General features: G+C 29.3%; 1 protein-coding gene across 2 annotated transcripts; it reads left to right on the plus strand.

Annotated features, from left to right (window-relative positions):
* Nucleotides 1-8,331: 8,331 nt before the first annotated feature.
* On the plus strand, nucleotides 8,332-12,240 carry LOC112703591 (uncharacterized). 2 transcript variants are annotated; one of them, XM_025755122.3, is made up of 7 exons: nucleotides 8,332-8,493; nucleotides 9,294-9,661; nucleotides 9,893-10,120; nucleotides 10,260-10,614; nucleotides 10,707-10,834; nucleotides 10,948-11,083; nucleotides 11,751-12,240. In XM_025755122.3, exons 2-7 carry the CDS (start codon nucleotides 9,318-9,320, stop codon nucleotides 11,988-11,990), a joined length of 1,431 nt encoding a protein of 476 aa, XP_025610907.1. In that variant the 5' UTR covers nucleotides 8,332-8,493; nucleotides 9,294-9,317; the 3' UTR covers nucleotides 11,991-12,240. The 2 variants fall into 2 exon arrangements, with proteins under 2 accessions (XP_025610907.1, XP_072055853.1); XM_072199752.1 differs by having other exon boundaries at nucleotides 8,425-8,708.
* The last annotated feature ends 2,269 nt before the right edge of the window (nucleotides 12,241-14,509 follow it).

The following is a 14,509-nucleotide window of genomic DNA, read 5'->3' on the forward strand; positions in this document are numbered from 1 at the left end:
CTATGAGTTTGTGTGTTTTTCTGTGATTTTAGGTATTTTCTGGCTGAAATTGAAGGACTTGAGCAAAAATCTGATTCAGAGGCTGATAGAGGACTGCTGATGCTGTTGAATTCTGACCTCCCTGCACTCGAAGTGGACTTTTTGAAGCTACAGAAATCCAAATGGTGCGCTCGCATTGCGTTGGAAAGTAGACATCCAGGGTTTTCCAGTAATACATAATAGTTCATACTTTGCCCACGTTTAGATGACGCAAATTGGCGTTTAACGCCAGCTTTCTGCCCTATTCTGGCGTCAAACGCCAGAAACAAGTTGCAAAGCAGAGTTAAACGCCAGAAACAGGTTACAAACTGGCGTTTAACTCCAAGAATAGCCTATGTACGTGAAAACTTCAATGCTCAGTCCCAGCATACACCAAGTGGGCCACAGAAGTAGATTTCTGCACTATCTATCTTAGTTACTCACTTTTTGTAAACCTATGTTACTAGTTGAGTATATAAACTACTTTTAGAGATTTATTTTGTACCTCATAACATTTTTACATCTGAAATTGTACCTTTGACGGCATGAGTCTCTAAACCCCATGGTTGGGGGTGAGGAGCTCTACAGCGTCTCAATGAATTAATGCAAGTATTTCTATTTTCTATTCAATCTCGCTTGTTTCTATTCTAAGATATTCGTTCGCACTTCAACATGATGAATGTGATGATCCGTGACAATCATCACCATTCTCAACCTATGAACGCGTGCCTGACAACCACTTCCGTTATACCTTAGATTGAATGTATATCTCTTGAGTTTCTGGTTCACGAGTTTGACTGCCTCTCCTGACAACAGAGCGTTCAATCCGTGAGTTCAGAGTTTTCGTGGTATAAGCTAGAATCAATTGGCAGTATCCTGAGATCTAGAAAGTCTAAACCTTGTCTGTGGTATTCCGAGTAGGGTCCGAAAAGGGATGACTGTGACGAGCTTCAAACTCATGAATGCTGGGCGTGGTGACAGACGCAAAAAGATCAATGGATCCTATTCCAACATTGGTGAGAACCAACAGATGATTAGCCATGTACATGGACCCTTTTCACTGAGAGGACGGCTGGTAGTCATTGACAACGGTGATCCACCAACATACAGCTTGCCATGGAAGGAGACCTGCGTGCGTGAAGAAGAAGACAGTAGAAAAGCAGAAATTCAGAAGACAAAGCATCTCCAAAACTCCAACCCATTCTCCATTACTGCATAACAAGTAATTATTTAATGTTCTTTTATTTTTCGCAATTAAAACTAAGAACCCTATTGATATCCTGACTAAGAATAATAAGATAACCATAACTTGCTTCAAGCCGGCAATCTCCGTGGGATCGACCTTTACTCACGTAACGTATTACTTGGACGACCCAGTGCACTTGTTGGTTAGTTGTGCGGAATTACAAAGTATGATTGTAATTTTCGTGCACCAAGGCCTCACTCAAAACTCAAAAGTAAGGCATTAGATACAAAGAGAATTTTCTTTTAATTCTATAAAAAGACTTATTTACAAACTTTACGTAAATAAATAAGTATATTTTTATACTACTCTAACACATTAGTATATTTTTATACTACTCTAACACATTGACTAAACTTATTTATTTACGTAAAAGTTTGTTTATGAACTCAACAAACTTGTTTACATTTTAATACGATTTGAATTGTATTAGTATATTTTTATAAATATTAATCAACTTAATTTTATTTAAATAATTAGATTTTTAAATTATAAAATTTGTATTGGTTTATAATTTAAATTTTAAATAGATATAATTTAAATTAATGATTTATAAAATTATATGTATTCGTATTATTTTGTATTTATATGATTAATTATATTTATTTGATTTTTAAAAAATACCAGTGGTTAATTTTTTTATTTAAATACATTCATATTATTTTCAAATTAAAAGAATATACTTATTTAAAATAATATGAGTACGTTGATTTAAATTTAACAAAATTTTAAAATAATAAGAATATGTTTATTTAAAATATTAAAATTTTAAATTTTAAATAAACTTATTAATATTAATTTTAAATTTTATTTAAAATAATACAAATATGTTTATTTAAATTAAAAAATTAAAATAATAAGAGTACATTTATTGAGCAGCCTACAAGAATTTATGAGTTTAAAAAACACTTTATAAACCGTGGCTGGCTAGATAATTTTTTGCTCATATTGTTTTGTACATAAACCGTAGTTAGCTCCCCCGGTTTACCTTCAAACCTTCTCCTACGTAGGCACAATTTACATGTAATTTGAAAACCGTGATTAGCTCCCACGGATTATATAATAATAAAAATGCACATGCACGTAAGCTTTTTCCAATTGTTGGAATCACGTTAAAGTTTCTCATATTTATTTTATTTCAGTACATTACCCTAAATTATATATATATTCTATCCAATTCCTTCTAAAATAACATATAAATTACTCTTGTAATTAAATTATTATTTAAAATAGGTAATTGTATAATTTTTTAAAATATTAAAAACTAAATTTATTTTTAGTTTTTCAAATCATTGTAACCCAAAAATACCTTTCACATTAATTAAAACACATTTCTATTCCTCCATTCTTTCTTCATCACGCAATTTCGGTCCTTTCAAACATCATCGTCGCCGTCGTGACAAAAAAACACTCAATCATCGTCATAAAAAAATTTGTACTACGATGGATTAATCAATGAAGCAAGGAAAAAGTATCACAGACGCTATTTCAAAGCATCATGTATAGGATTGACTAATCATAAAAGTTTAACCGAAGATAAGAGGATGTTTTTCTTTTAGATTATGGTTTGGAGCCGATCCGGCCCAAACCGGTGAGCTCCGACACAGTGTTGCTATCGACACGAATTGATTCTTGTCTCTCAAGTATCAAATGGCGCCGTTTCCTCCGTCATCGCTCGTTATTCTCTACTCTTTGTCATCTTCTCCGATAATGCCATTAACGATGATACCTAAATTTTTTTGTGATGGAGTATTTTTCAATTTCATGTGAATATGATAAGGGTGAGTTCAACAATAGTAAAAAAGAAACCTAAAGATTCATTTTTAGTTGTATTCAACGTAAAAAATTAATTGCAATGATATTCGATATAGTTCTCTATTTCTCAAGAGTACTTTAATTTTGTCTATTTATTTATTTTAGGCATGTATTTTATATTTATCTCTTAAATGTCTATATAATTTATTTTTTATATAAAAATTTTAATATTAAATATTTTTTATTTAAAATATTATTTTTTACGTTATTTTTAAATTGTCGTATTAGTCTCTTCTTTAAGATAATACAAAAAATAATTTCTCATAAAAATAATTTGTTTAAGCACTAATTAATTAATAAAGTACCAATAAATTAAAAATTAAAAGAATAAAAATACTATAAAAAATACTTGTAAAAAAGTTGGCTTTTATCTTTTTAAACGTGTGTTATTAATCTTAACAATTTATTCATTTTTTAAAATAATTTATTTATGATAAAAAATATATTTAGAATACAAATTTTACTATTATATTTATATATTCTTGATTTTAATTATACTTTTAAGTACTTTGAATGGATTTTTTTTATTATATTATATTTTACGTATGAATATATGTTCCATCATGTAATTAACTGAAGACATATTTTTTTAATGAAAAAATTAATAACCAAACTAACCATTAATTATGTTGTTAAAGAGTGATCGACAGTAAAAAGATGGATCGAGTGAAACGACAGGAGATAGCGATGACTTTGGCGCTGGAATACTGGGAAGGATGGCGAAGCTACAATCGACATAGGACCGAAACTACCTAATGAAGAAAGAATGGATGCTTGGAAGGACCGAAGTTAAGTGATGAAGAAAGAATGGAGGAATGAAAATGTGCTTTAATTAACGGAAAATGTATTCTTTTAGGTAACAATAATTTGAAAAAATAAAAATAAATTTGATTTTTTAATATTTTAAAAAATTATACAATGACTTATTTTAAATAATAATTTAATTACAAAATAGTTTTACTATAGTTAAAATAGTAACTCAGGTTAAAAGTAAATATCCAATTAAGATGTGGTACACCATAGGGGATAACTTATATGTTATTTTAGAGAGAATTTGGTAGAATTTACCTATATATATATATATATATATATATATATATATATATATATATATAAACCACTTGAATTATTTTGTGATAATATGTTAGTAATTTACTATTTTAAATTATTCAGAGTGTTTAAGTGTTTTATGAGTAAGTTAGTACAAACTCTACAAATACATACATATTTCGTAAGTATAAAATAAACATCTAAGATCATTCATGTAGATACTATTTATATGGGTGTCATATTATTTTATAACATATTGTTTTAGTGGGAATGTGCATTTAGATGTTCATATGATTTAGATAAATTTACAAATATAGATATTTATGTAAAAATAAAGTATTCAGTTTTTATTTTCAATTTGACCATAATCTTATAAAATTTACTAAAATTAGACTAGTTAAAAATAGGCATGCATGAAGTCATTTTCGCATGTAATTTCTGAATTTTCTCATCCCAATTTAATCTATATCGTTGAATATATTAGTATGGTGATCATCGTAGTTTCGTCGCAATATTAATGTGATAAAAGTTACAGTAATTTCATAACTAATATATAAGACGGACGAGATTGTTAAAATAATCAGAAAAATAGCATTCAGAAACGCGCTTAAAGTTTATAAGATGTGATTATCTCAAGAAAATATATATGTATATCCTAAGTGAGGATTGTTAGAAAATTATTATTTTCTAATCTATTTATGGCAATACATATATCAATTATTATAATTGGTAAATTAAATTAGTTCACATTAAATTACTTATATAACGATGATCTTATTTATTATCATAAATGTTAAATTAAATAAGTTATTATTACTTTTGATTTGAAATTAAACCAGATTAAAATAAAAAATATTATTTTATTTTAGTTTCAGGGTTTAATAGGTACTACATTCAAATATAAATAATGACTATAGGATTTTGGTTTCCAACATTAAAATCGCCTTCGTAGCTCTTTTTACATCAGAAAAATTGCGATTCAACTTTACTAGAAATACAGAAAATTTTTGTTGAGGAATATTAAGTCAAAGAACAAACTCTCTCAATTATATTTATAAATTTAGATAATTTTCACGCTCTAAAGTATTTTTTCCTAATAATTTAATATAAATAATTTTGGAATTAAAGAAACAAAAGATTTCTATCAGAATTAATATGCCTAAACACAAAGGGTTGAAATAGAAAAAGAGATTAAGAAATATACACAAACCATACTTCTTTGTAATCAGATGATCCTATTATCCATCAAATTGCTCTTCATCCACAAATTATTTTTAACGACTAAGAACTTTGTCATGCTATATAGATGTTGCTCTAATAAAATCGGTCTAAAGATCCTCAACCACAAATTTAAAAAATTTGTGCAATGTATCTTAATATTTTGTATAAAGAATAAAGACAAAGGGTTAAATATAGGTTGAACAATTTTAATATAGATTTTTTCTGGAGTTATGGGTCGAGATGGGACAAAAAAGTGATATATTTGGTTGTGGTGGTCACCAGTTTTTTTGTTAATAGCGAGATAATTTTTTAATTTTTAAATCATGCATCTCGCATATAGTAAGAATTTTTTTTTTAAATTTCTTAGCTATTTTTTCGCTATTAGTGAGATGAATAAAATTTATTTTTTAAAAATAAATTTATTTTTGAAATAAAATTAAGAGATATTAATACATGGACATAATTATTTAGTGATTTTTTTAAAATCCCGGAACTTAGAAACAAAACCAATAATGTATTTTTATAACTAAGAAATTTAAATACATACATGTGTGTACTTAATAGAAATTATTAACCATTTCTATTAAAATAAACGAATCTCTATAAATAAAAAACGCAATATTTCTTTAACTTTTTTTTGTTTATATTTTGTTAACAAACTATCATTCTATTAATTAATTCAGTTTTTTATATCAAAACTGATATGAATTTTCTGATAATTAACCTCTTTAAATTCCACTAACACCTGTGCAATACTCACCTAAATTTTTTGGTCTATATTTTTTTTTTCTATGATAAATATATTATTCTTTAAATTAATCAAATGATTATAACTAATTTATATATATTAGTATGTTAATAGGGACTAATGTGTTTATTAATTCACTTTCTTATAAATTAAATGTGGATAATAATAACAAATTTTAAAGTAACTAAGATCACAATTATATTATATTAAAATGATAAGGTTATAAATTTAATTTTTATTTTTAATAAAATACTTTTTATAAATTATATATGATAAAGGATTTTTTAGGGAAAAAATTGTATACCATCTCTCTTTCATATTCTATTATATATAGTAAAAAAAGTATAATAAGTATTGAGGAATTCATCAAACAGATTAAAGTATATACTGTTTTAATCAAACAGATTAAAGTATATACTGTTTTAATTTTATAGAAGAAATGGGTGTATATTTTACAAATAAAGAAAGAAAAATATTATTTAGACAATATGTAGGAGAGAAATATTTCATTTTTTTCAAAAGATATTTTATATCCCCAAATTATGAACCATATTGACATTGAGTTTAACATGATATTGATTGTTTTCTTTTAACTATTAAAAAAATATATATATTATATTAGAATTTAATTTTAATATATTAATATTATAAAAATTTTATATGATTATCTTATTAAATTTATATATTTAGATATTTTTAATATAATAAATTTAAAAATTAGTTATTTTTATTTATATAATAATATATAATTAATTATTTACATAAATTTTTTTATAATGAAAATATGTAAAAATTAAATTCATTATATTATTCATAAATCACTAGAAAATATACATAAACCTGAAAGGAATAGGCTTTAAAACTAGTCCAAAAATATTATTATATTAGTTAATGCACTGATATGTTTGTTAGTGGGGAAAAAGGCACATAAAACTTCCTTTTTCTACGTAACAAAAATTTGAGTTGGTTTTTACTTTTTACTTTTTAGACAGTTCATTTGTTTTTTTTTTATTTAAATAAAATAAATTATTTATTTATTTGAATAAATCGGAATACACAATTTTACCGTTTTGTATATTTAATTATATTTACGTTGGTAAAAAAGCAAAAACATAAATTATATAATTGATGCTAGTGTTAAGGCAGCAAAAATAATACAATCTTGTCAATAAATTACAATTCAAATAATATAATTTATTTATATTTATTTAAAAATTTACAGGTTTGAGTCTTCTTAATTTAAAAAAAATATATATTTTTTATTTTTACAAAATATTATACGAATATAATTTTTACAAAAAATAAAATTAAATATATAAATTTATAAATTTCTGTATCCTGATTTAAATTGATAAATAAATTTTTTTATTTAAATAAAATTCAATTTGTGCTCAAATGATCTAATGCCAGGAAAAATATCTATCTACTACCCCGATCCTTGAATATCTTCGTGGCATTATTATACTATTTCTATTTCTACCCCAATTTAATGGACACAAAAAAAAAAAAAGAAAAAAAGGTCAAAAATGACAACCGGCCTTATCCGCGTCACCATTTCTATAAGACGTGGCATATCATTATTGGTTTTTCCACGTACATATGACTAATGAGTATTGAAGCAAGAGATACCAAAATAACCCTTGTGAAGCATTCAAACAAAAAGTCAAATATATCTCCCTCTCTTAGGTGTCAAAAACTCAAAATGAAATAAATTAAATCAAAGATAGGGCATTTTTAATAATCACTAGAAATTAGAGATAAATAAGTAATGTGTATAGCAATATTTATATAACTAACTTAAATTTATATTTATTTCAAAATACAAATAGAAAAATCAAAAGGATAGCTTATCTTTTTATTTACAAAAAAATTGATTAATTTAATAATTAATTATTCTATTAAAAATAATTATTTATTTCAATATGGTGATATTACAGGATTTTAAATGTTAATAAGGTAAATTAATAAAAATAGATTTTTTCAACTTTTTAATAATTAAAAAAGTAAAATATGATTTTTTATAATTAATTTTATAAGTAAAATTAAGAAAAAATATAAAAAAGAATATTAAAAACTTAAAATTATATTTTAAATTTCATTTCACAATTTTTAAATAAATATAAAAAAATTATACCAATTTGAATTATAATTGATTGATAATTAAAGAAATCCATTTATATTTTTTAAATTAAATAAGATAAAATTAAATAAGATAAGATTAGGAAGAAACAGATTTGTTTTAATTAATTAATAATCTAAAGCCCTCTTTATTTTCCTTTATATATTTATATATAAACACACTCGAAACTCACCACACAGCTTCTTCTCATTTGCAAAAATTTTTCCTCCCCCAGAATCGTAGGTAGATATAGATCTGGGATAGCGCCCTTCAGCTACGGTAATTACGAAATTAAGATTTATAAAAAAAAAATTTCTCTATAATTTCTCTTTTTTCAATCATTCGCTTTCATACGCCTCTCTCGAATTACCAGATCTGACGTTTGCTTTTTCCCGATTTTCAATTGTTTTTGCTTGGTCTTGTTTTTCGATCTCTTAGTTGTGACATGATCTGATTCCGATTGTTGCTTCAGTTTCCACAGTTTCCCCGTGCGAGTTAGGGTTTGAATTTTATGCTATTTTGAATGCGGGACAGATCTGGATGTTACTTTGCATGCCTTCTTTCTATGATTTGCTAGATTAGGTTTTACTATTATTATTTTATGCAATTGATATATGATTCTATATGGTTATGGCAATTGATGCATCGTTGATTTCGCAATTAAAAGTTGTAAATCCTCCGTAGGAGTTTGATTGCATGCTTTGTATTATTCAATGCATAAGGATGTATCGGTGGAAAAAAATAGGTTTAATTGTTGTTGATCTAATTTAGTTAGAATATACGGAGCTGCGAATGTTGCATAATTGATTGAGTTGCCAATGCATGGATTGATTGCATAGATTACTATCCTTTCCTTTTTGTTCAGGGAATTTTTGTGGATCCGAAAATAATACTTTTTTCCATTGCCTTCCTCTGTTTACTGGTTGAAAGCATGAAACAAGATTATCTCAAAAGTCCATGATTTAAGTTTTAGCTGTCTTTTATTTAGTTGACGAGTTAGTACTATGCTGGGGTGTTTTTGGAATTTTCCTCCGGTTCTTCCAATGATCTTATGAATGCATATTGAATGTATGATGCAGGTTAAACCGGTGTAGGTTGGTAAGATGGGAGGTGGGTTTAGAGTGCTGCACTTGGTTAGACCGTTCCTTTCGTTTCTTCCTGAAGTTCAGACTGCTGACAGGAAAGTGCCATTTAGAGAGAAGGTCATATATACCGTTATCTCTCTTTTCATTTTTCTGGTTTGTAGCCAGCTCCCTCTGTATGGAATCCACTCAACAACAGGTGCAGATCCATTCTATTGGATGCGTGTCATCCTTGCTTCCAACCGTGGAACTGTCATGGAGCTTGGAATTACCCCCATTGTAACTTCTGGGTTGGTAATGCAACTTTTGGCTGGGTCGAAGATCATTGAAGTTGACAACAATGTACGAGAGGACCGTGCTCTGTTGTAAGTTTTCTTGGATCTTATGAACTTTCATTTTAAGGCTTATATTTTCATTTACCAATGTCGGTTTGAATGGCATTGATCGCATTGTTTCATTGTTATTTGAAATTAATTATCTTCTGTAATTGTGTGCTACATGTTGATATGGTGCTGGTATTTGTTATGAGGTCTGCATAACTCTAGGGTGACAAAGTTCCCTTCTTTACTTTCTTTTTATTTTTTTGTTAAATCCAGGAATGGTGCTCAGAAACTGCTGGGAATCTTGATAGCTGTTGGTGAGGCAGTTGCCTATGTTCTTTCTGGAATGTATGGAAGTGTGGGGCAACTTGGTGTTGGAAATGCCATTCTCATTATCCTCCAGCTCTGTTTTGCCGGCATAATTGTGATATGTCTAGATGAGCTACTTCAAAAAGGATATGGTCTGGGGTCTGGAATTTCCCTATTCATTGCAACCAATATCTGGTAAGATTCATAGTATTGGTTAATAAGATAAATCTATTGCCATTTATCTATATGCAAATAACTATTGTCTTTTAGCAACTATTGATTAGGCTGGCTGACCTTCTATGAAAAACTTACAAGTTCTCTTCTTATTTTGCAGTGAAAATATCATATTGAAGGCATTTAGTCCCACCACCATTAACAGCGGACGTGGAGCTGAATTTGAGGGAGCTGTTATTGCTCTGTTCCACTTGTTGATAACTAGAACAGACAAAGTCCGAGCTCTTCGGGAGGCATTTTACCGGCAGAATCTTCCCAACGTGACAAATCTGCTTGCCACTGTCTTGATCTTCCTGATTGTGATATACTTCCAAGGTTTCCGAGTGGTATTGCCTGTAAGGTCAAAGAATGCCCGTGGACAGCAGGGTTCATACCCTATCAAACTGTTTTATACCTCCAACATGCCCATTATTCTTCAGTCTGCCCTTGTTTCCAATCTGTACTTCATCTCCCAGGTAATTATAGTTTTATGATCGCATGTTGCTACTCTGGCTGAACATCTTAGCATTTTCTGTTTTTAATGATCTAATTTAATGGAATTGTTCAGCTGCTTCACCGCAAGTACAGTGGAAACTTCTTTGTCAATCTTTTGGGTAAATGGAAGGAATCTGAATATGGTGGTGGTCAGTCTATTCCTGTTGGTGGTATTGCATACTACATCACTGCACCATCCAGGTGAGGGAGAAAAGTTTAGAATTATAATGTTAATTATCCAAGTTCCTTCCTGACCTTGTTTAATATGTTAATATATAATTTAGACCTTGACAATATGTGTGTACCTTTTGCAGCTTAGCTGATATGGCAGCCAATCCTTTCCATGCTTTGTTCTATCTTGTCTTTATGCTGTCAGCTTGTGCCTTGTTCTCCAAAACTTGGATTGAAGTCTCTGGTTCATCTGCTAGAGATGTTGCCAAGCAGCTGAAGGTACTGACTATTCATTCCCATTCCAAATTGCGAATACATCTTTATATATTTTTACTTGCACCTGCCTATTAATTTAATTGCAATATATACACCCCTTGACATGCTGTGTGATTTATAATGGTAAGAACCATTGGAACTTTACCAATTACTGGCCCCGGATTTTTGGCTGCACCAATACGTTGAATCAGGCAACAGTGTCTGAGCAACTATATATTATTTCAAGCTTTAACCTAACTATATTATTATTTCTTTTTCCAAGTTTTGATCCATTTAGATCTCTATTTGACCTTAAATGTTCTTATACTTTTGAATCTCAATGGCTGGAGTTTTGTCACTAGTGACACCTTGTCATTGAACATTAGCAGTTAATAATAGTAAATCTTACATTTGATATGATCATGATATACTCATATGCAATTTGATAAGTAATTTAGAATTTGGTACCCTAGAAAAAAGTTTGATATATGTCTGCTTATCCTCAGGTTGTAAATGTCTTGTCTATTCCCACAATAAGATATTGTTTCAAGGCTGAGACTTGTCGGACAACTTTATTTTATTTGAAAAGGGAATTCCACCCTTGTGACTTTATTGGTGAACTCTATTATATCATGCGGTTGTGTGGTACATCATCATAGTAAACTCCATAACATGTTTTTTGAATTTTCAGGAGCAACAAATGGTGATGCCTGGACATCGTGAGTCGAATCTGCAGAAGGAGCTGAACCGTTACATTCCAACTGCTGCAGCTTTCGGAGGCATGTGTATTGGTGCCCTAACAGTGTTGGCAGATTTCATGGGAGCAATTGGTTCCGGTACGGGAATATTGCTTGCAGTAACAATCATCTATCAATACTTCGAGACATTTGAGAAGGAAAGAGCCAGCGAGCTTGGCTTCTTTGGTTTCTAAGCGTCGCACACTGTTGGTGTCATCATTAACGAAACTCCGTCACCCACAGTTTTGTTGTATTGAGGGATCACTGTCCTCGTAGGTTTCATCTAACATACCATAAGGGAGGACTTAGAGTAGACTGTTATCATGTTTCTGTTTTGATTAAGGAAGTATGTAGTAGTTTATTAATGTAAACACTTTTTTGGTTTCCTTGAATATACTTATAAAATTTATGCAATTCGAACATCACGAGCTTTTTTAGTACCAAGTTTTGAATTAATGATCTCTTCTCAACTATGCAAAGTCCTCACTCACGAATCACGATTGGCTCACTCTTGGTGCCTTTGGATATCACAAGTTTACATGTGGAACTGAATAACTTCAGTCACGTAAAGAGGTTCATGTGTTTAATTTTAAATGAAATTCCAAATTTATTAAATTATGTATCCATAATTTGATGTAAATTTCCTTTAGCATGCTGACTAGTTTTGTTCTCACTTGGAACATTCTTTCGGGAACAAGTAGGTTTTGGCACTTGCCTGAATTGAGTTCATCTTTTTTATTTTTTGGTACAATAGGAGCCAAGCCCAGAGCGAAAAAAAAGGGACTACAATCATTAAGCAGATCGGCTGTGTTCAGTGTTCATCGATAAACCTCAAGTAGAATTAGAAACTTTAAGACCCAAAAAAAAAAAGTAGAATTAGGATCTCTGTTGATCAGGATGCTAATAGGGTCTTAGAACAACCTGGTTAGTTTCTCGTTATTTTTTCTTCTTTGGGCTTAGGCCCTGTTGGTATATATATATATAAAGTTGGCTTCTCTTTAGGTATGTGTTATTTCTAACTTGCCATGGTTTCTTCTTCCACTCTTGAGAGATTTCTAGTGAGAGTATTTGGGTAAGTTTTGAAAATTTTCTCCCTTGTTGAGGATTGTGATTGCTGCCTTTGAATTCGCACTCTAGAACAATTTCTCTAATTCTCATAGTTCATGCCAATTTGAGACCATGAATGATTCCCCACAATTCTACTGTGAATGCTGAGCACACTCCTATATTAAACGAAAATCCGCCTTGGTCAGAGCATAGAGTTCTCTTTGTGAATTCAACTTACCAAACAAATTCTTTTATTTGACAAAAAAGGATGCTTCTAGAAAGCATGTTAAACTGCATGTAGAAGTTGCTAAGCAATCTTTGTTTTGGATAATTTGGTTAACCAACCGACAGGTACAACTTTACCAATTGCAAGTTCGTAAACTCTCTAACTACTTGCGTGATTGGTTGGACAATCTGTTTTGGATGATTTGCACAATTATATGGATGGAAGATGGTTATGAACTTATGATGTTCTTTTTTTTTTTCTTTCCATTTTTGGTCCACAACTTATGATGTTTGAAAGCTGCTTATAATCTAACACATTCTTTTCATGATCTCATGTACTTGATGCATGATGTTTTCCTTGTAGCATAGTCCAACATTTGAAGCATAGCATGGTCCTAGAATGTATTGTCCCTTTCATATGATCAAGATCAACCACCTTGGGCCCCTTGGATGATTACTTGAAGCCCATCAATGAATTGCTATTTAACCCAACACTCACGTTTTGATAACAAATACACTCCTTCCGCCCTAAAATCACTCATATGAACTTGGAAAATCAAATTAAACTAGCAACGACCATGTACTCAAGTACCCAACAGCTATAGTTAATACACTCTATTAAATTATTATAATAATACTATTTGTACATTAAAATTAACTATTAAAATCAGTTATTAATATATTTGTATATAAATATATGTAAAATTTAATTTATTTTCATAATATATTTATATTCTAATATATATTTTATATTGATAGTTAATTGTGGTGACTGATTTTATTGCATAACTCAAATCATTAATATCCTTAAATGTTAAAACACTTATTACAAAAATTTTAATATTGTGTAAATTACACAACTCATTATATATAATAAAGTAAAATTTTAAACTAAAATTGTCTTCGGCCATATGTAGGTCATATTGGTCTCACATAAAGAGAATATTGCTGTTGGAAGCAGGGCTTATAACCTAGCTATCCAACCAACATGTTGTTGATGATAATCCACAACACATCGGAAAGAGCACCCCATTTGTGCGCTACGAGAAAATCCAACAGACTTTGTGTTTTGGGTCCTATATAACTTTGGACTCTGCAATTTCCTTCCCGTTACCGTATATGCATCTTGTTGTGCTTTGAGTTTTATTTTACCTACAAGCTACAACATACAATCTTCGGCTAATTTTTTTGATATTGTAAAATGAATGGTGTAATACAGGGTTATTATACAAATTTAGTATAATGTGTCAATATGGGTTGGATTAGTGTCAGAACAAATCATCATTTACAATTTGAAAAAAAAAAAATCACAAAATATGATTAATAATTTGAGAAAGGGATAAATGGATATCAAAATGAGAATTTTGATTTTATCAAGAGTCCCAATAGTTAATTTGTCATCTAACGATTTTCACAGTCTCTTTCTCTCATTCAATGTGAC

Source organism: Arachis hypogaea, chromosome 7, assembly GCF_003086295.3.
Source record: "Arachis hypogaea cultivar Tifrunner chromosome 7, arahy.Tifrunner.gnm2.J5K5, whole genome shotgun sequence".
Classification (NCBI taxonomy): domain Eukaryota; kingdom Viridiplantae; phylum Streptophyta; class Magnoliopsida; order Fabales; family Fabaceae; genus Arachis; species Arachis hypogaea.

Bases quoted from the DNA above. Each gene is read 5' to 3' on its own strand.
- LOC112703591 (XM_025755122.3), top strand. From the start codon at position 9,318: ATGGGAGGTGGGTTTAGAGTGCTGCACTTGGTTAGACCGTTCCTTTCG. The intron at 10,121-10,259 runs GTAAGATTCATA...CTTATTTTGCAG, and splicing joins TTCATTGCAACCAATATCTG to TGAAAATATCATATTGAAGG. The intron at 10,615-10,706 runs GTAATTATAGTT...GGAATTGTTCAG, and splicing joins ATCTGTACTTCATCTCCCAG to CTGCTTCACCGCAAGTACAG.